The 23,276-nt window shown below is 37.8% G+C and overlaps 1 protein-coding gene across 1 annotated transcript in view; it reads right to left on the reverse strand.

Annotated features, from left to right (window-relative positions):
- Window positions 1-16,127: 16,127 nt before the first annotated feature.
- Window positions 16,128-23,276, reverse strand: part of nlk2 (nemo-like kinase, type 2) — a 144,219-nt gene continuing 137,070 nt past the window's right edge. The window contains exons 9-11 of the mRNA XM_039756650.1: window positions 22,212-22,410; window positions 18,430-18,523; window positions 16,128-17,541 (exon numbers count right to left, since the gene is read on the reverse strand). Coding sequence (XP_039612584.1) covers window positions 17,487-17,541; window positions 18,430-18,523; window positions 22,212-22,410 — 348 coding nt within the window. The 3' untranslated portion in view covers window positions 16,128-17,486. The remainder of the gene's footprint in view (window positions 17,542-18,429; window positions 18,524-22,211; window positions 22,411-23,276) is intronic.

Here is a 23,276-nt window from a genome sequence, read left to right on the forward strand (position 1 = left end):
GAAAGGAGGCAGGTGGGCTACTGCTGGAAGATTCATAGTGATGCACCAGAAGAAGTGTAAAAACAACAGCCCACCAAACAAAGATTTGTATCAAAAAATTAAAAACAAGTGACAAAAACTAACGAAGTTAAATGTAACTAAATGAATATGTATTTTTTTCTTTATATATATGTTTAAAAATATTAGTTTCTCAAAATAGCTTCATGTTATATTGATTTAGTATAATATTGTACACATGAATAAATTGTGTAATTTGTTAAATGTTAACTAAAGTTCTTTTCAATTTTGTGATGGAATACAAATAAACCCAATTTTATTTTACCTTAATTTTGCATACCTATGTTACACTAGAATGAAGCCAATTAATCAAAAAGTGAAAGTGTTCAAAGGCCTTGTCATTCAAAACTAATTAAGACTAATTAAGTAGTGCTATCTGTGACTTCAGGCCTTCTTATATAGAGGGAGCCGCTTTTTTTCCATACCTTTTAAAACATTTTCAGTACTTATGTTGGTGTTATGTTACAGTCAGGATTAATGTTTACTTTCCATTTTATTGTTGTTTTCCTCAATGTTGAATTATTTTTATGTCATTTCTGCTCAATTTGTTTATCATGTCCTATGTCTTTAAATGTTAATCCATTCCTTGTATTTTGTGAGTGGAGCCTTAGGAGGCAGGGCCATCCTGACATCACTGGTGCCGGGCCTTCCTCTGCCTTTATATTCAGTTCAGAGAGAAATCCAGCAGTGTGAGACATTTAATTTGATTTGTCTTTCCAGTAACTGGATTCTGTTTTGGTTGTGTTTCTGGATTCTGCTACTTGTGTAATGGGACTTTTTCACCTCTGATTGCCTTTTAGGCAGATCCTTCTTGCATTACATTAATTTTAATTAATTCTTTGTGTATAAAGATTCATGTTTGTATTATCTCTGCATGCCAGAGGTTTGTGGTGTTTCTCTCCCTTGTAACATATTTTTGATATATTTTGGGACATTGACTGCAATTTGAACTTTAAAAACCAATTCCCCAGTTTGAACTTGCTTAAGCCAAAGCCTGTAATTAACAAAGAGAACAGAAAAAACAGCATAAACAGTGACTGTGAAGAAGTATTCCAAAAATATGTAGTATGTATATGTAAAAGTTCAAATGACACAACAAGCCATTTAGTCTATTCCTTTTTATGCATACTAAAAACAAGCCTGAAACAAAAGCCAATAGCTCTACCGTAAGTGTGCCATTGGGAGTGTTATTTTTCCTGAAATGGTAAGAATGTCCGACTGTGAACATTACAGATAGAAACAGGATAAGGAGTCATTAATATCAGCCATCATAATGTGTCTGTAAGGGCTATCAGCAAAATGATAGTTAATGGGAGATGATCTTTTTTCAGCCCCACACTTTTGCATTATAAATCCTAATACAGCTTTTTTTAACCTACCACTGTCACAGTCTGTGATGTCTAAGCAGCGATAAACAATATTTTATTCTTTTGTAGGAGGGCTTTATTTGTTCAGTTACATAATCAAATAATTTTTACATCTGACTGTTTAACATGGGACATGCACTTTCATTTTAGTAACAATGTAAGGTTTAATCTTCAACTTTTAATGCTCTCCTTTGGTCTAACTATTCAAAACTCTTAGATCTTCTGAACGTATAACCACATGTTCACATTATTGAAATTTAAAGGTATTAATGTATAAGTAAGTGTGTAGGTTTTCTCACCCTATCAACTTTTTGAATGTTTTATTTACATGATTCTCAAGTTGTGACAGCAGTTCAGCATTAACATTATCGGTGCTTTACTTCTCTTGGGTGATCGCTCACAGGTTTATATCGCATTATCACTTTTTTGTACATTTGATCTCTTTTTGAAGCACAGGGAGAACTTTGCAAAATGGTTATTGAACAGTTACAGTACTTCTACCCTTTTCATTAATGAAACACTTCCATAGAAAAATAGTTACTGCAGTTCCCCATGTAGCACTACAGTGGATTGAGAAAGTATCTGCTCACTTTATTAAGCTGGAAATATAATTTTAAATGGATACACTAGCTATTTTTGTCCATCAGTCTACTTAATTCAGTCCTTTGTAGAAGCTGCTTTGGCAACAATGCATTTATGAATTAATTAATTTTAATTGAAATGCTCTTGAAGACTCCTATCCCTTAATTGTTTTCTTTTTCCTTAAATTAGCTCCTAAACAATAATGAGATACAAAATGAGCAAAAACATGACCAGCAAACGGTGTCCATTATTCAATATGTGAAAATAAAGAAAGATGAAGGTCTCAGGAATGTTGATCTGCTCAGGCCTTCAAAACATTTTAACAGTGCTCTTAGAAAAGAAAAAAAAATCAGCAGTTTCACAAATATCTGCTCTTGTACAATGAGAGCAGCAACACACCATGGAATTAAAGAATGGGTTTAATTAACAACAAGACTTGGCACCTAATTAAGCAACTGTTTGGAGTTAAATTGATTGGAGTTTGAGGCCCTGACTTAGTTGGTCTTCTGTTGGCTCACTCACTTTACATTTCACTTCTGTATAAGGAAAGAAATGAAGCAATTCAGAGGAACGATGAAGAAATTCAGGGGAACAAATCTTAAAAAAAAATAAATAATCAAGTCAATTAAAATGAATTCAAAAGAATTAGCAACAAAAACAGTCCACTAATTAAGAAAAGGGTTAGAATGAAAACCTGCAACCACTGTGATCCTCCAGGACTGGAGTTGGGGACCCCTGTTCTATGGGGTTTAAGTCTGGGCCACTCAAGGACAGCCAGGGACTTGTGCTGAAGACTCCAGTGTTGCCTTGGCTATATGCTTTGTAGCACCACTTTGTGCTGAAAGGAGAACGCCACACCAGTCTGAGGTTTTCTTCAATCACCTCTCTGTATTTGGGTACATTCATCCTTTCCTCAATTCTGATCAGTCTCTTACTCAAAGAGTTCAATTTTTGTCGCATCAGACCAGAGAATCTTTTTCCTCAGGACCTCAGAGTCCTTTACATGCCATTTGGAAAGAGTGGCCTAGCCACACAACCACAAAGTACTGAATGATGGAGTGCTCCTGAGATTGTTCTTCTGACAGGGTCTCCTATCTGACCAAAGAACTTATGAAGCTCTGTTTGAGTGACCATTAAATCTTGGTCACCTCACTGAACAAGGCCCTTTTTGCCCAGTTACTCAGTTTGGCTAGATGACCAACTCTAGGAAGAGTCTTGGTGGTTCATAACTTCTTTGAATTTCTTCTGGAAGCACTCAAACCTTTAGAAATTTTATACCCTTGCCCTGAACTATGCTTCACTATAATTTGATTGCTGTGGTCTAGAGAGAGTTTCTTGCACTCGTGACATGCACTATAAACTGTAGGACGTTATTTACACAGGTATGTGCCTTTCTAAATGATGTCCGATCAATTCAGTTTCAATCAAATCCTAGACCAATCACAATGAGAATTAAAGCAAACAGGATGCATGCATCTGATCAGAATTTGGAGTGGCACAGCAAAAGCCCTGAATACTTAAGTAATGTCAATGAGAGATTTCAGTTTTTAACTTTTAACAAATTTACAAACCTTTCTGAAAAAATGTTTTCATTTTGTTATTAGCGGTTCTGAGTGCAGGTTGATGTGGGAAAAAAAGATGGCAAATTCATCCATTTAAAATTACATTTCCAACACAATAAAAAGTGCAGAAGGGATCTGAATTCCTTTGAGTTTCCACTATATGTCCAATTGCAGAGCATTTATTTGGTGCACTGCTCTACCACCACAAAGCTTCACCTTTTTTTTTTTTTTTTTTTGTTCTTGCTTCAGCCACCCAACTTACTTCATCATTGTTCGGTCCCTTATCTTACTCCACCTTATGCTGCCAAGTCATCTTCACAGTTTTTGAAGTTCTCAGATGGTTGATGAAATGTAGAGACCTTCCTAACTTGTTACTTTGCACAATGAACACTATTTATTATATAACCATAAAGCCAGACGGATGTAAACAGCTGCACATCTTGCATATGAAAGAATGATTGGTAGTGAATTGTCAAAAGAATCTCTCAAATCGGAACCAGGCTTTCAGTTTCTGTTATGCTCAGCGTTTCCTTCCAGTACAACATGCAGATTGTCTCATTCTTCACAGGCTAATTTCTTTCTAAATGTCTGATGCACTTTTAGCATTTTTAGTAATCTGACTTTAAGATCCAAGAACAAAGACCCTGTTATTCCTGATTTAATTGACATTTCATGATAATTTCAGCTCACCAGAGAATGTTATCTACAGCTTGAATTTTTTTAATTGTTTCACTTCTTGATATCATGCATCATCAAATCAAATCTCTGCACCCACTCAATGGTAGATATGGGCTGTGAATGTTTCTGCTGCCCATTAATGGCACAAATCAGTAGTATTATTACAAATCAAAAATGCTTCATAATGAAGTTCAAAGTTATAAAGAAAAAACAATAAACAGTTAAGAGGAGCTATTCCTTATGCACGGCCTGGCATGGAAGGATGCCAGTCCATTGCAGATCCTGTGCAGTCCCAACCCACACCACACAGCATATTTTTGGAAGCAGCTTACCTGGAAAAAAAATGTTAACTATAAACAGCATTTAGGGAAGGGCAAAGGCTATCAGACCAAATCCTGAGAACAAACACTGCCTTTTTTTGGTGACATTCAGTTACTATTGATTAAAATAGCAATTTACTCAGAAAAAAGCATTTGAGTTTGTTTTAACTGTTCTTGTTTGTGAAAAATTAACTATGAACAAGTGAGGCTGAGGGCAAAGTCAACCTGCAAAGCACAGCGCCAGAGCCATTCCTTAGTTTTCCGTTTTGCACTTAATGGTACAGTCCCCTTGGGGATGTCTCAACCCAAAGCAGTCACCCATTCGCTACTTTGAAGTGCCATTCAGCTGGGCAGTGCTGGTAACCTAACAAAACCTGAAGAGATCTGATATTTACAACATGGTCACATATCCAAACATAAGTCAGATGTTTTCATATTATTCTGGCCTACATTGAAATATGACAATGGCTGCGTCATATTGCAGAATTTAATATACAGGGGCTAAGGCGGACAAAAATAAATGGCAAACTGCAGGCACAAGTAATACGGCACTGCTTTAGAAAACAGAGCATGTGTGCTGGTATGGACCTCTTCCCACTGGGTTTTCTCTCATTATGTTTACCTGAAAGGAAGAAAATTTGGAGAACTAAAACCTGTTCTTCTGACTAGTCAATCAAATATGCAAACAGGCTTGGAATTGCATCTGTTAACTGTACCATCAAAATTTGTGTGTCAGTGGCGGTATGGGCATGACATTTCTTGTGATCATACCCACATTTTCCTATATGGGTGTAGACTCCTCTAACATTAACAGTCACTTACCTAGTTAATAACGTCAGTCCAGTGCCAGTGCTTGGTTATTTTGCACCCTAGGCCAAGTTTATTAGTGTGCCAACTAACTCTTTGGTAGCTTTAGGTTTTCCCCCCTTTATGATCTGTGCCAATGGCAAATGCCTAATTCGCCTTAATGGTGGTGCTAATAAAAGGTGTGTGAATTACACATTTTGCTAGTTATGTCACAAGAAGTCAATCAAACAGTGAAATCCTGGTGCCTGGTCTGTCTTGATTGGCATCAGGTTATTGCGATACCGTTTGACATCATCATCACCTGAAAAAAAAAAACACAATTATAGACTTAAACGCTAGAAACAGAAAAGTTTGTAATGAAATTTGTAGCAGACAGTAAACTCACAAATTTTCCCCATAAGTCCACAAAAACAGTAGCACACCTATTTTTTTTTTGGAATACTTTATAAATGTCATGGAATAAGTGGAACAGAGAGACAGGTCAATTGAAGAGGTATGAAATGCTGCCTTGTATGCTTAATTATGACTATGAGAAGTTCAATAAATCCTAATGATCACAGTTATTGATGGCCATCACTCCACATTTTCTCATTTAGATGGTGCATATTTAAAAAAAATGAGACGTGTGTGGACTGCTAAAGTTTAAGTGGTGTATTTCATTAACACACAAAAAGGCCATACTGCAATAAGACTTGGAGACGGTATGATAAGAGATAAGAAGGTGTGCATTTGTCGTGAGACGAAGATTGAGGGTGTCTTAATTGTTTAATTTATTGATTTAACACAATCCATTCTGCTTGTGCTCGTGCATAGCCTGAATGTGAAAGGGTTTGCTGGCTTAACAAGAGGATTGCCAGGTCACAAGCAATGCTACAATCGATGGGCAGCAGCCACAAGATGATTGAAGTATAAAGGAGAGCGGGTTAGTGTTGGAAGAAATTTGGTTTTGTTGAGATAGCAATCGCTGGAAGGAGAGTTAAAAGATTTTGAAGAGAAAGAACAGCTTCAGGGGCGGTACAGTGGTGCAGCGGTAGGGCTGCTGCCTCCCAGTTAGGAGACCCGGGTTCGCTTCCCGGGTCCTCCCTGCGTGGAGTTGGCATGTTCTCCCCTTGTCTGCGTGGGTTTCCTCCCACAGTCTAAAGACATGCCGGTTAGGTGGATTGGCAATTCTAAATTGGCCCTAGTGTGTGTTTGTGTGTGTCCTGCGGTGGGTTGGCACCCTGCCCGGGATTGGTTCCTGCCTTGTGCTCTGTGTTTAGATTCAGTGGGTTGGAAAATGGATGTACAGCTTCAGTCAGGCTGATTATTCAAAGAAAAGCAAGACCGAGGGATATACGGAGGTTCTGGAGAGGGCCCATGGTAATATTCAAGTTTGCTATTGTGGAGATGATGAGAATGGAGAAAGGCACAGCTGGAACAAGGTGTAGGTGGGACAGTCAAGATGCGGTAGCATCCAAGTGAGGGCAAGATTAAGGTGGCAGTTTTGTTACTGCCCTGACCGACTCAGGTGGCAGTTCATGGTCTGACTGGTGGATCAGGATGCGGTAGGCTGCGGTCTTGACAAGAATTGAGAGAATGAAAGAGAAAGAATGCTGAAGTTACAACTTTATGTACTGAGGATTTTAATATATTTAAATATATTTATTTGGATTCATTCATTGGAACACAATTACTTGACTTATTTAAAAATGGTTTTGCACCTTCTTGCAATTGTATTCTCACTTCTTTAGTAAACTCTGCTATTGCATTTGAAAGTAGGTCAGATTTGACTGACTCACTTGTCCTGGTCATGACTATTGATGCCCCGGATACAAGAAGGTGACCATGGTTGGTCTGTGGCATCACAATATTGTTAGTGATAATTAATAATATTAGTGTTCTAATTTTTTAAACACAAAAGAAAAAAGTCCTCACTAAATACTTTTATTTATCTACATTCAATATCACACTTCAGTTCTCAGATGAAAGCTTCAGTTTAAATAATGGCTTGCTGCCAGTTAATTTTTTATTGATGACTAATGGAACAAAAAGAAAGAAAAGAATTTTTCAGTTAATCTTCATCAAGTATGGCAGCTAGCTCTCTGCATTGTAGTATACAACAGCTGGAATGTTAGGTCCATTATCAGCTGACACACAATACAGAAGCACCACAAATATGCCAGAGGTTTCTGGAAACAAATGTGAAGTTTTATGGTTTGCATGGTTACAGTTGCCGTTTGCCCATGGTGCTGAGATTGTCTTTTGCAAAGGCCACTGTGATACTGTGACCACTAACTGGTTCCCCCATGTTGTCATGGAGAATACAAGACTTCATTCCCATTTTGCTCCAAGTGGTTTTGCTCTGTACCAGAGCCCAGAGTGATCCTTAAAGTTTTTCATCTCAAGATCTCTAAAAACATTTGTTTTAACAAGCTGCCATATTTGCAGTAAGGAAGCCGACTTCCATAGTAAAGCACTCAAAATTCTTTTGCAGATTCTATAATGATTTACTTCAAGGAAAATTATAGGAAAGAAAGCCTGACTCATTCTCTCCCTCTCGCTCAAAGGTATTCTTTCATGGCAGCTTTCTTCCATAAACCTCTATGATCACCTACCACACAAATAATGCAAGTTTTTATAGGCCAGGGCCACCCTTTGCGATAAGAGGTCTGTGGCACTGTGATGATTTTAAATAATCGTGCCCTGCAAGAGTGCAGGCTCTAATGAGGTGCGGGCACGCTTCGCTCAGAGGACAGCGCCTGCCTGATCGTGATAATCTTCTTAATTCCTCAGAGAGGATGCAGAGTGTTTGCACCTGTGCCTCGTGAGAATCATTAGTATAAGAGGAGACAGAGTCGTGAGACCAGCATTGTGGAAAGAGGCAGGATGAGCCAGGCAGTGTGGGTGCGAGGCACAACTGTCTTTGGCCAGTGAGGGTGCAAAGGATCGGCACTCTAGGCTCAGATTATCCTACACTGATAAATTGTTCTGCGGTGGGCTGGCGCCCTGCCGGGGTTTGTTTCCTGCCTTGCGCCCTGTGTTGGCTGGGATTTGCTCCAGCAGATCCCCGTGACCCTGTAGTTGGGATATAGCGGGTTGGATAATGGATGGATGATTAATTGTTGAAGAGTGGGAACCACTGAGGTGGCGTCCTACTCCAGGGGTACACCAGAGGTGTGAGAAGTATGACTGGATGACAACCAACCCCAGTGTTCTGGCCGATGCCACTTGGAGGCATCTAAGATGGGGTCAGGTGGTGAGGACCAAGATTGCTTGCGTCTCCACCAGCTGAGTGAGCAATAGGTGAGCTGGGGAGATGGAGTTGAAGAGGTGTTGGGCTTGTCCAACAGAATATGAAGGACGCGATAGCTGTTGGTTTTAATCTGGATTTTAAATGCACAGACAGTCACTGTTTTAAAGGGATTATTTATTGAAGAGTTTTCAGCACTGGACTTTGTTTTGAACACTGTTCTGTTTTTAATATAACCACTGGAGCACTTTTGCATCAACCCCTTGCTTTGTGCGTTGTGTCCTCATCTGCTGGCTCATCCCTTGGTTACGTTATCGGCTGTAACAGGTTCAAGAAGCTCCCCAGAAGGACCTGGTAGCGTGGGGCCGACCCGCACCGTCACACTTCCAGTAATAACACAGGCATATCTGGTTGTGCTGGACAGCTTAACATTACATCTGCACGTTCAAAAACTTAACTGCTGCATTTCTAGTCAAAAGTGTCTGGAAATCTATATACATGAAACTGCTCATTTCAGGGAATGCATCTGAGATCAAGGACCTCACAGAGCAGTGCATTTCAATGCCAGTGATGAGCGAAGTTAAAATTTGCAGTGAAACAATCTGCAGAAAACTGAATTTGCAGTGAAACTTTGTATTGCTTCAGAAAGAAATTCAGAAAGCAAAATATATCCCATTTACACATGATTTAGTCCCCATTAGGAATTGTTTCCACACATTAACTTGGCATGTGTCTGCTTGTCATTTAGCATTTAAACATGAATCTCTTGTGAGGGGAAGAAAAGAAAAAAAAAAAATCAGTAAATTGCACTTATCCTCAACTAGCAGAAGCCTGTGGAGAAAGTAATGTGGACAAAGGTATATGTAGCTGTGCTAATCAAGGATTTCCAAATAGTTTAAAATGGTTCAAAATGCAGCTACCAGAAAGGCCTTCCAGCAGTTAATATGGCTACTTCCATAGTTCTTACTGTACTTTGTTCTGTCCTCACCAGAATGAAGAAAAGACATTAGTCTAACATTGAGGCTTTCATACTCTCATCATACTTTAGATAGCTAAACTTTGATTAATTTTGTTATTCTATTGTGATTTTCTTCATGTTCTTTAAAACTTTCAATGACACTTATGATGTTAAAAAGCTGTTCAGACTTCCTCTCTATGGCTTCTTTAAGCTGATTGAATTCTGGGCTGCTTTCTGTTGACCTTCATTGCACAATTAAAGCTTGGATTGTTCTTTCAGAGTGTGGACTCCCCAGCTCCATTGTTTCAACTAAAGCACATTAAAAGCATCTACACTACTCTGGTGACAGCACCTTTTGTATTTACAAAGTTATTTAAGATGACTAAACCAAACATCTTTCAGTCTGTCTTGAAGGAATATTGGTCCTTTTCACAGCCTCTTAGCGTTCTTCTATGTTCAATCAGCCAAACAGCAACAAATTTCCAGGTAAATGAAATTGTATGGCACGGTACCTTGTTCAACACAGTTCTTTTAACTTGAATCCTTCAGGTCTTCCACTTTTGTTTCCAAAATATGAGACAACTTTGTCAGGCAGTTTTTCTGTCTTAAAATCTCTTAGTGGCAGCTTTCAGACTGAAAATGTAGCTGCGCTTGTTGTGGATTTCCAAATACACAGTCCAAGTGTCTTCATTTTAAAAGTTTAATTCAAAGCCTACAGGTCACACAAAAAAATAAAGAAAGCTGATAACAGACACACACACAAAAACAAAAACTTCTCGTCTATTATGTTCAGTTAATGTTTAAATTTCTTAAACTTTGTATATACTGTATTATCACACACTCGGACCTATGTTTGAAAAATATTAAAAAATATGCTGCACTCTTCCTTTGGAATGTGAATGAGAGACACAAATAAAATTTATAAAATTTCCCAGCGTTGTACAGATTCCATGCTTTACACAGCTGCAGCTAAGAACACAGGCAAACACAGAAGTATGAACGAGGCGATAAGGAGTAGAATTCTTTGTTTTCCATCCCCAAAAAGAATCTTTAAAACATCAGAAAACCTCTCTAGTGAGTTTCACACTTAACCATTACAAAACACATTTCAGTGCCAGTTCTCACAATTGCATATGAATTGAAATTTGACTATTTTGCACTCCACTATTCAGGGCACTTCATCATAACCAAACAAATTTTTCTGTTTACGTCCTTCACAATATTTTAAATACACCTTTTGTGTGCAACAGAAGAAAATAAACTTATTTGCCTTTGGCAGCAGCTCTGGTCGATCATTCCTTATGAAGAACTCAGTTATGCATGTAGAGGAAGTGCAGGAAAAACCGAGGACCTCAGAGTGATTATAAACATAATAAAATGATTAGTGATACACATTCGCTTAAAGCAGAAAAAAAGTAAAAACAAAACATCATTGGGATTCAAAGCAGGACTGTAGACACTCTGCATTTACCTGTAAATTATGGCTGCACACAAATACAGTGTGCAAGTCCCATCATATCATCTCCAATTTAAGACTTAAACAGACTGCAGCATTGACAAATAATGTCAAATTTTATTTGTGACAGAATTTTTTTCTGTTTTTCACTGTGCCTCTACAGTTTCATGCACAGAAATTGACTGAGAGTCCGTATTTATGTATATGCATTTTATCACTGTCTCTTTGGAATGAATATTTCTCATATTGTTGTGTATTTCCAGTTATGTTCATAATTGTAATTTTCCCTTTAAAAACAGATTCCTTTCCTTTTTGTTTTGTGGGTGGAGCCCCAGGAGGCAGGAGCACCCTGACATCAATCCTTCTAAGCCCTAAATCTGGCTATTTATGGCCAGACCTAAGTAAGCTCAGATCAGGAAATCATTGCGCTTGTGTTTGGAAGTAAGAGTGTATTGATATTTTATGTGACTTTCTTGCTTGTGTTTTAAGGATTCCTGTCTTCTGGATTAAGTTTTTGTTGACTTGATTGCCTATTTTTGCTCTTTTTAGCATTTTGCTTGTAACTGCTATTTTGTCAAATAAAACTTTCATTTATAAAGATTCTTTAATTGCCATTTTCACACTGGCCAGGGGTTTACAATAATCCTTCCTACTGTGGGGGTTTTGATATATTTTGGGATTTTTGTATTTATCGAAGACAGCTTCCCATTTTTGAGGCCTGCTAGGCTGGAACCAGCAGTTAGCTGCTAGAGTACAATGGATTGTGGTGGGCCTCTTTTGGACATGCTGGAGAAGGTCCTGGCCTACATTTTGTGGAAGAGTTAGGAGGTCTCACACCATTTTATTATGTTTGTTGACTCCTACTCACCACATACAACTTGTAAAATGATGCTGCAGTCTGCAGTGAACGAGGCGCTCTCATTACTTTAAAAGCTATGTCAAAGAACACAAGAAGATAAGCTATCCACAGACTAGCAGTTCATTGAGATACAGAGTATGAGCAAGAACTCATAAGAAGTTCTGCCCTTTAAAATGCAAAATAACTGAACAAAATGTTAAGTACAGAAATGTGAGCTCCATTTGCCAAGCTAGACAAAATATTTTTACACTGTTGGCTTTTTAAGTTTGGGTTTACATTTGCTCATCTATTTTCTAATAAACATAAGAGGAGCGATTAAAATGTCTTCAGCCCGAACCAGTAAGGGGTCATCTATTGTGATGATTTTTATAGGTGGATAAACATTTGCTCCTTTGTCAAAAACATGTGAATTACAAGTTTCCGGTATTTGTGGTAGCACATATATCTCATTTTAGAAACATCAAAATCAAGTAACACTCTATAAAGAAAAATGTGTCTTCAAAGATTTAGTCTCACCTGGTAAATATGTCAAGACACAGGACATCTCTCTAAAATGACCCACCCAATGTCTGACAAGCCTCTAACATTGACAAAACTGAAAAAGTGACACTGTGCATTCAACAACAGAAGATGAAATGTGAATACATCACCATGACCCAGAGTTCAAACAACTGAAAAGATGTAATGTCACGATTCTCCAGCACACAAGATATTCAATGCCCAAGCCACTGCCAGCAAGATTATCTACACATTTTTTGTGACTTGGAGGGTGTTGCCCATATTAAGCTCACCTGTCAAAAAAATTAATCAGCATCTGTGTAAGAAGTGATACATACTTCAGAACCCAAAGAAAGGGCACACTTGTATGAATACTATCCTACAAATACTGTAGCTGCATCATGTGCTACAGGGTTTGTAAAACTGACAAAGACTAGAAGTGTGTCACGGGTACTTGGTTCTATCCATGAAAAATTATTTGCAAAAAAGATGTAAATGATTGCAAAAAGGGTTATTGCATTCGACTGTGCCAAAGAGCAGAGTGTACAGGAAGGTGCCAACTATGCAGGTGTGTTGAAGCTTACTTTTCAATGGGCCTTTATGCAGTTGCATACATAACATTTAACTGTAACTGTTGCCAGAACTACGGTCGAAAGACGGTGCTCAAAGATAGGGAGCATGGTTGTGTGTCACACATTATGTAATGTAACCTGCAGTAAACCACTTTGCCACCATGAAGAAATTCCTGTAGTCAATGCAAGTTCACAAGCCTTTCTGAATGAACACTCAGAACGGACCTGCAAGCCATATCTTAAGCAGATTATTGTAAAAAAGGCCCATGCTAAGAGCTATTCACAAAGCTGCTCAGGTACAGAGGGTGTGAAGCAACAAACATTGGACTGTTGGTGTATGGAAATGTGTTATGTGGTTTGATGAGTTGAGTTTCCGCTTGTACTTGATTGATGAAAGGTAGCAGGTACATCAAGGGCAAGGCAGCTCTCCAATGTTCTGGAGGAGTTTCAGTTTCAAGAAATGTACTTGAACCAGAAGGGTTACACTAAGTTACAAAGAATGGCTATCCAAGTCTTCCAATCAACTGGCAAAAAGAACATTGTAAAGCATTCTTGCATCTCAACTGGCTTGAAAAATCCCCAGATTTAAATCCCTACCAATGAAACACTAGTGGAGCGATCTGACCATTCTGTCCAAGCTACTGGATGTGGTGCTGAAAATCTGGATGAAAACTGATGTTGGCTATACCTGCAAATTGTTGGCATTCTTGCCGGACAAAACTGGAGCTGTCTGTTGGTCTCATGGAGGAATTGCATGCTATTGGATAAGATTTAGTCAATCAAAAATGTATTAACATTTAACAAAAAGTGTTTTAACTAAACACAACTCAGTTACCCATTGTTTATAAGACAAATGCAAAAGAAATGAGACATATACCTTGTAACATAACCCACTTTCTCTGAAGAAGACTTTCTTCTCTTAGGTAACAAATAAATGTGGTTTACTAAGCCCCACAATAGCCTTCCCCACAAGGGGAAAAAACAAAGCTGAGATAAGAGAGTGAGAGAATAACCAGCAGCACATTACAATTCATCTTTACTCTCTTTCAGACACACAGAAACCACCTGGTCAGTCAAATAATTTTTAAATTGTTCAAGAATATTTTGAATTTATAGAATCTGTTATTTTGTAACAATACCTTAATGAAGATGAGCAAATTCAGGTATTTATACAAAATTCCCATGTTCTGAAAGTGCACATGGTATTTATTTCTTAAAAGTACTGTATATGAAATAATTTATATACCATGGAATGCAAGCAAAGTCTCTTAATTTGACACTGGTGAATAAAACACAATTAACTGTGGAAAAAAAAAATGAGGGGGATTTACTCACCAGCCTGCTACACTGATCTAAGATCCTGAGTTTGATATTTACAAACTCTACCTTCCCTTCTTCTTCTTCTTCTTCTTCAAAGGGCTCCAATAACAATGTTGTACAGTATAAATAGCACACAAAACAATCACAGTGCAGTATGGCGAAGGTAAAAGCCTAATGCCAAATTATGATTTATGAAAAACAGTGGAAGTGCATTTTCCATGAAGCCATGCTTGTATCCATACCTTGTGGTCTATAAGGCTGCAGTTTTAGTTATGTGTGGCATTGTACTGTTCTTTGGCAACTGTCTTGAGAGTCAGTTATATGTGTCTACAGATTGCATGTTGGGGTACCCATGCTTACCCAATAGTCATCCACCACCAAACTTGTCTTTTGCTTTCTTTTCTCAACTGTCAAACAAGCTCAGATGAAGATATGAATACACCCTGACCACTGTTGTAATATTCTTAGTGACTGAAAAAATAAAACTGAAACAAGCCTTTAAAGGCAGCTGTAATTAAATAGGAGGCTGGACTATGAATAAGTATGGGTTATGACCAACTGAATTTATTTGAATAAATGTGCAAGTGTTGGGTTTGTGAGGTGGTGGTCAGAGACTCATGCATAGATTTTAACCCAAATTGTTCTTGATAAGTTGCTTTTACTGCAGTCGTACCATATCTACTCAAACTTACCAACCTCTAGTTTTTGTCCTTCATTGTTTTTTCTTTACCGCTTCTCCCTAAAACCAACTGCAACTCAGAAAATGACCCTGTCAAAGTAAAGATAGCTACAACTGCAGATTCTTCTCAACATTTAAAGAACACGGAAATATTGAGTTTCTGGAATTAACATTTACAGTCATTTATAAAATGTAATATCACAAATACATTAATGTATTTCACCTAGCAAATATCACCTCAATTGTAAATCTTGGGAACCGTCATGAGCTGTGTCTGGGGAACCGCTGTCTGCTGCTACAGCTAGAACAAGAGGTATCCAGTTTAAGCAGCAGTTACTTATTAATAATTGGATCGGGAGCATGTTGATTATGAAAGATTTAACAATTTACTTTAGTTAAATAGGATTTGAGAAACACTTGTATATCAATAACTGATTTTAAGATGTAGTTTACAATGTTGTTAGCATTATAATACTTCTGTGAAACACACTCCAGGTCAGCCCATTTTTCCCAATATCTTTTTATGTAAAACAAAAGGGATTATGGAAATAAACTGTTGTCACTTTCTACTTACCTCTCCAGTTTGTCAGTTGTACCAAAAATAACTGAAAGACCATTTTATACAACGGAAAACAAGCAGTTTGTTCTTGAAGGAGTTCTCAAAGAGAATGCTCAAAAATAACAGAGAAAAAAAAAATGGAAAAACATGAAAACTATAAATTATTTTAAAACGTAACATTTAATGAATTCTCACCACTTTATTTAAAATCTACAATTTCAGCAAGTGGCCTGCAGTTGTGTAGGATAATATAACATGCTTGAGACTTTCATTTTTGTTTTAATAAACACAAATCCTTCCAAGAATTTAGTGAAAACCCAAATATAAAGCTTAACCCCAGAAATGGGCATTCACCCTAAACTGAAAGGGTAGTGTGCAATTTCAAAAGATTTTATAAAAAGGTATGCCATTTAGCCAGTCTGATGTCCTCTAGACATTGCTTTATTAGACAGCATGTGAATATCCACAGAGAAAGTGTCAAATAAGCACATTCAGCCTCCCTCTCTCACTATACACAGCCCTTCAAATGGAAGAACAACTGTGTTTTTTACACTGTAGTTCCATTATTGTTAAAATATCTACAAAAAACTTCAGAATCATCTGTTAAATCCTTAGGGGTCACTGATAAATAACATGAATAAAGTGAATTTAACAGTCGAGAATTCATGATTAAACAGTGTGTTTTGCTTAAACAGAAGTATAGGCATTTATTATTTCCTTCTTAAAAAAATGTCCAATATACTTTTTTTCTTTTTTTTACTTTGGTGGAAAAGAAACTCTTTGATGTGTGGCTTTATGTGTTATATATAAAAAGGTGGAAGGGACATTCAAGTTTTAAAGCTCCACAGTTATAAAATAAAAATGTGGAGGTAAACAAACCTAGTTATATAGTTTAGGAGGTAGCGGCCTTCAAAGTGAGTCCATTATATACATATATAGAGAATAATTCAGAATTGTTCTAAACAAGACATACTAAATTAAATAAATAAAAAATCTGATTCTGTTAAGACATAAATAAAATATCTTGTCTTGCATGGCTGCATTTTTTCCTGTTAAGTAAAATGTAAAAGGGGGAGGGAAAAAAAATACTGTATGTCACAAAATTCACAGCCCTAGAAATGTGCAGGCTAGATCACGTCTATACAGTAAGATTCTTTTTTATTTAAACCTAAACATGACTGAATTTATGTACATGTTATAGTTAATGGGTCATGAGTAATGCATGCTAAAGAATTTAAGAAATAATGAGGAAACTTCTAAAAATATATTAAATAATTATATTTAGCAATTATACAAGTGGGTGTATAGTATGTGCATTGTGCAGAGAACAGAACTAATGCTGGGTTTCACTGAAGAAGAAATCCAGGGAGTCTGCTTTCTTAGAAACAACAACCTCCTCTCAGAACAGCACACAATGCAGTTTGAGCTCAGCGCAGGGCAAGAAGCTGCTACAAAGTTTTCGATGCCAACTGATCCACCCACTTTCTTATCAGCCACGGCCAGCGGGCACTGTGCAATTGGTCTCATCGAACTTCTTATTCAGTTTTGCAGGAATAAATATCTTGAAGGAATGGCTCAGGCTTTCTCTTCATCCATCATATTTTCTTCCACTATTTAAATAAATTAATTATTTTGGTTCAGTTTCACCACAGTCCAAGTATTTTTCATTCTGAATTACAGCTATTAAAGCCATTATTCACATTATTTTTTGCTGTTCAACTTTTTCATTTTTAATACTCAACCACTGCTATCTCTATTTCCTACCTAAATTTTCCATATGCATCCACTTAAATTATGTTCATATATAATATGAATGAAAGATTCTATGCAATTAGCAGTGGCTGGTTATTTAAAACTTCATTAGTAAAATTACAGTACACACATTATTAAAAGAAAAACAAAAGAAAAAATAAAACAAAACAAAAAAATCCAAAATCTTTTGTATTCCAGTGAATTGCTACTCTTGTCGTCAGTAGTCCAAACTTATTCCCAGACGAGAGGTGAGGGAGGCATCTCAGATGGCTGAGCCACAGTAGAACTACAAACAGTAGAGAAAAAACATTAATTATTATTTATTTAGAATATGCCTTTATCCAAAGCAAGATAAAATACATACACGAATGAAGTGCAAGCATCAAAAGCAACAGAGAACAAAATTTTTTAAATTAGCAAGAGAGAGTAGTACTACTACTATAGAAGTATACCTGAAACTAGACTAAAGCAATAATCAGTATCCTGAACTCAGTGCTAGTACACCAGCAGCTATCCTGTAGAGAAGAAACTAAACAGTTCCAAAACATTTAATGAAGAGGTGCATTTTCAAAGTACATCAGAACATGAGTAAATTGGGTGCAGTTTGAATAGCCAAAGAGAGATCATTATAAAGCTTAGGAGCAAAACAGAGAAGCCCTGGTACACTTCTGGCACGAGTGGGAAACAGTCAGCAGACAGGCAGAGGCAGAATGGAGACTTCTTGAAGGGACGTATGGAGACACCACAAACTGGTAATATTGAGTTTTGAACTGGATCTTTTCAGCAACAGGAAGTAAGTGACTGATCTGTTTATCCATTTTTGATTCCATTTATTCCAATTCACAGATACCTTACCTGGCATCCTTACACTTACACATATACTTACTCGTTCTGACCCAAATTAAAGTCATCAGTAGAACATAAAAAGAATACGTAAACCCCACGTAGGTAATGACTACATCGTAATTCAAACCCAGTTTTTAGGGGATATGAGGCAGTAGCACTAACCACTGCACTCTCCATGCTGCCTCACAGATATAACTAAGATGCAAACTGACAATACATTTATGAGTATGCATTTCATTGCATGTAATACAGATTTATGCATTAAATGCTTTAAAATAACATTATTGACAAACAATATACAACAAGATGGCTGTGCTGGTGTCCATACCTAATAAAGCTTTTAAAAGCAGCAGACTGAGGGTTGATGCAGAGGGGCACTCGATTTCCTTTCTGTTCTTCCAGGATAAACTGGTGAATGATCTCTGTATTGAAGATAATTAAAAAGAAAAAACAACCCAGGATATTTAAATAGCATAATCATAACACATAGAAAAAAGTATTTGTTCCCTGTCCAATTTGTTTTTACATTATTTCATATTTCCCACAGTAAATATTGGTAGATTTTTAACTAAAATCTAATACTGGATACAAGGAACCATCAGTAAACAAATCATTTAATTTATTTATTTAACAATGCAATACCATCCTTGTGTGAAATAATAATTCTCCACTTGCTCCAGTCAAGGGTATTTTCAGGAGAGGCATTTATTTATCATGACTTCTTTTATTTCTCCACACAATTGCTTCCCTCTTGCACTAAGGCAGAGGGCACTCCTTGCAACTGTCTGTTTGTTTCAGTGGATCACATGATTATACCATCAGAGACTGGCAACTCCCATATGTATATATTGAACACATGGTTGAGCCATGTTACCCAAGTGTCCAGCGGAGCACCCATGTTTTCATAATATGGAGTGCTTTTTCTTGTGTCAAGGTCATTGGCAAACACTCTGTACCATACTGGGCGACAGGTTTGACTGTTGTCTTGCCTTGAGGTATCCTGGCATCTTGCATTCACTGAGGACTCCATTAACCTGGGGCCATTTAAGCCATGCCATACTGACTTGTGCACAAGGATGAGGAAGGTGTCACCACTGAAGCGGACGAGCAATCCTAGGTTATTGAAATTAGTGGCCTTATTGAGGTCTTGTGTATCAATGCTTATTTCAAGTATTCTGTCTTCTGGAGTTTCATGCAAAATTCATTCCCCTCCAAAAACATCTTTTGTTGCGTGCAGAGTTTGAGGTCTTGGCATGTTTCTTTTGTAAACAGGATATTATCGGTGTGCAGCGTTTGGATCTCTGCCATGGCCATGTACAAGCAGAGGGTAAAGAATAAAGGGACGACAGCCGATTCTTGATGCACACCAACTTGGTACAGTAAATGGCAGCAACACACTGGGACACTGTACAACATCTCTAACGCTGGCTTCAGGTGCACATAGGCTTCAAGAACGTAATGGGATCAAAGGGTTGACCAAGTAAGTTTGAGGGGAGGACTCTATTAAATGCCTTCTCCAGATCCAAGAATACCATATGGATCAATTTATTCTGTTCGTGATGGCTCTCCTTAGGCAGGCGGGCAGCTTAAATCATATCTGTTGTTTTATACTCTTAACGAAACCCCATTGCTTGGTAATGTTGCTAACAATGGTGTGAAGGTAAGTTTCAAGGGCGCATTCAAATTTCTTAATTGTGTGGCATAGCAGATGTATAGGGCACTAATTTGCGCATTTGCTTTGGTGTTGTGGGAAGTGATTAGTGAGACAGGATGAGGGATGGGTTCTCTAGTTGCTATTGGAGGGTGCAGGAATTCATTGCTGCAGATTGTTGAGATATATTGACTCCAGTGTTGGAGGGTGGCTTTTGGGTTTCACAGGATTTGTAAGTCTTTGATGTCCTTGATGTGGACAATATCTTGAGTGAAATAGTGATATGAGCTGGCTACGTGATAGGTACACTTGACCAGTGGAATAAAGATATTACTGTGTAAAGCAGTGTTAAGCTTGTCTCCAACAAAGACAATGTCCATCAAAAAGGTTTACTTTTAATCAGCAGTTTATTTCTGAAGACTTTCTGGATTTCTTCTGATTATGACATTCAATTCTATGCATTGACTCTAATGGTAAAGGCTAAAGTTAGTCACATCTCTCCTCGGGTGGACGTGGAGATAGCGGGTGACATCATCCATTCTGCTGTTGCTAAACTACAAACAAAGCACCCCGAGGCGCTTGTGCTAATCTCGGGAGATTTTAACCATGTGATGCTGGACAAAACATTACCTGCCTTCTCCCAGCATATGGATTGTAACACCCAGGGAAATAGGACTATTGACCTACTGTATGCAAATGTTAAAGACACATACAGTGCCACCCCGCTGCCTGCGCTTGGGAAAGCAGATCATAACCTTGTTCTGCTTCAGTCTCACTACAAACCAAGAGTGAGGGAGCTACCTACAACCACGTGCTCATTCAGGAAGTGGTCCCCTGAGGCAGAGCAGGCTCTGAGAGACTGCTTTAGAACTACAGACTGGGATATCCTGCAAGGACCTTATAGTGAGAACATTGAGGAGGTTGTTGATTGCACTACTGACTACATCAACCTCTGTATGGACATTGTAGTTCCAGTACGAACAGTACGCTGCTATGCTAACAACAATACATGGATTACAAGTGACATCAAGGGCCTTTTGAACCAGAAGAAAATGGCTTTTAAAGGCAGTGATCAGCATGAGCTCAAGTGCGTGCAGAAGGAACTCCGAGTCCAGCTCAGGGCGACGAAGGAACAGTACAGGACAAAGCTGGAGCAAAAGTTGCAGAATAATAGCATGAAGGAAGTGTGGGATGGGATGAAGATCATCACTGGCTGCAGCTCAAAGCGGGATGCCACCATCGAGAGAGACATGGAGAGAGCAAACCAGATGAACAACTTCTTTAACAGGTTTGAACACCCTAACCCACTCTCACCTCAGAATACTGCAGTTCTGACATTGTGGTCAGCAACACAGGAGCGCCGCAGGGGACTGCACTTTTTCCAGTCCTGTTCAGCCTATATACATCGGACTTCCAATACAACTCAGAGTCCTGCCACATGCAAAAGTTCGCTGATGACAGTGCTATCGTGGGCTGCATCAGGAGTGGGCAGGAGGAGGAGTATAGGAACCTAATCAAGGACTTTGTTAAATGGTGCGACTGAAACCACTTACACCTGAACACCAGCAAAACCAAGGAGCTGGTGGAGGATTTTAGGAGGACCAGGCCCCTCATGGACCCCGTGATTATCAGAGGTGACTGTGTGCAGAGGGTAAAGACCTATAAAAACCTGGGAGTGCAGCTGGATGATAAATTGGACTGGATTTCCAATACTGATGCTCTGTGTAAGAAAGGACAGAGCCGACTATACTTCCTTAGAAGGCTGGTGTCTTTCAACATCTGCAATAAGATGCTGCAGATGTTCTATCAGATGGTTGTGGCAAGTGCCCTTTTGCTAAGCGGTGGTGTGCTGAGGATGCAGCATAAATAAGAGGGACAACTCATGCCTGGACAAACTGGTGAGGAAGGCAGGCTCAGGATGCTGTCACTATCTTGGTCCACTGACAGTCTGAGGAGATCGTTCCTCCCCCACACTATGCGACTCTTCAATTCCACCCCTTGGTGGGTGTTGGGTAATTTGTAAACGTTAACATTATACAAAGTTATTGTCTGTTATAAATGCATTTTTATCACTCTTTAATTTAATATTGTTCTTTATGTATGCTGCTGCTGGAGTATGTGAATTTCCCCTTGGGATTAATAAAGTATCTCTCTATCGATTAATATAAGTGTGATTATTAATCAAACTGCACACCCTAATTACCCTATTGACTGGCAAAACTTTAGTGGAGTTTAAGAACTGAATATATTTTTTCACATATGATTACAGCACATTTTTTTTTACTTTACCTACCAACAAATAAAAGAATTACCAAACATATTTTTCCTCTAATACTTTTCTTTGCATACCAATGTCCAAAAGATGCATATTAATTCATTGACAAACACAATGTAAAACCAAAATTAACAAACATGAATAATATACTTTCAATGTAATCTTTTCAATAAGATCATTTTACCTTTAACCTGACGAACTGAAGTGAGGTTCTTTTCAAACCCATCATCAAATTTGGGATTAGTAATTGGCTCAAAGTCACTGGTATAAACCCGGCCAGAAGAAGTGGTATAACAGCATTTGCACATGCAGGTGTGGTAGCGTAACCTGCCCTCATCCAAGTATGGGTGAGCCAAGGCATCTTTAGCAGATATTCTTTTTGACTGGAATAAAAGAAAAAAGTGTTGGATAAATTAAACACTCTTTTATGTATCTGGAATATCACTTAGAACATAAAAATAATTACTACACATATGCCTTATGAAGGAGAGAACAAATGCAGACTTCTAAGGTTTAATTCTAAAAAAAAAAATAAAGAATGTGGTGGTGAGGAATATCAAATCTATTATAGCATGTGCAGTTTTCTTAAATAAATAACAAGAATGAATTCATGTACTATTTCAAACTGACATAAGACATATTTCTAATATACTGTAAAAGGTATATGTTTAATATAACAAATCATGGACAATTTTTATTTTTCTGTAAGCAAAATATAATATATGGGAATAATTAAAATTAAAAATAGTTGCTCTGAAGCCAGTATGGTTTCTTACAAACTAATTACCATAAGTCTAATGAAATACTACTTATCATGCCTTCCATACAAGTTTAATATTCTTTTAAGTTACAAATTCTTATCATGTATTATTTTATTTTTTGTTTTCCCCAAACAGACACAAATTTGGCTGGGTGTACTGGAACCTTGGATCTGGCAAATACACCTTGATCTGGTTAACAAATCTAAACTGAATTCCACCTTTGCACATTGTTTACTTCAACAACAACAACATTTATTTATATAGCACATTTTCATACAAACAGTAGCTCAAAGTGCTTTACATATTAAAGAATAGAAAAATGAAAGACACAATTATAAAACAAAATAAATCAACATTAACATCGAATAAGAGTAAGGTTCAATGGCCAGGGGACAGAAAAAACAAAAAAACTCCAGACGGCTGGAGAAAAAATAAAATCTGTAGGGATTCCAGACCATGAGACCGCCCAGTCTCCTCTGGGCATTCTA

The sequence above is a fragment of the Polypterus senegalus genome, chromosome 6 (genome assembly GCF_016835505.1).
Source record: "Polypterus senegalus isolate Bchr_013 chromosome 6, ASM1683550v1, whole genome shotgun sequence".
Lineage (NCBI taxonomy): Eukaryota > Metazoa > Chordata > Cladistia > Polypteriformes > Polypteridae > Polypterus > Polypterus senegalus.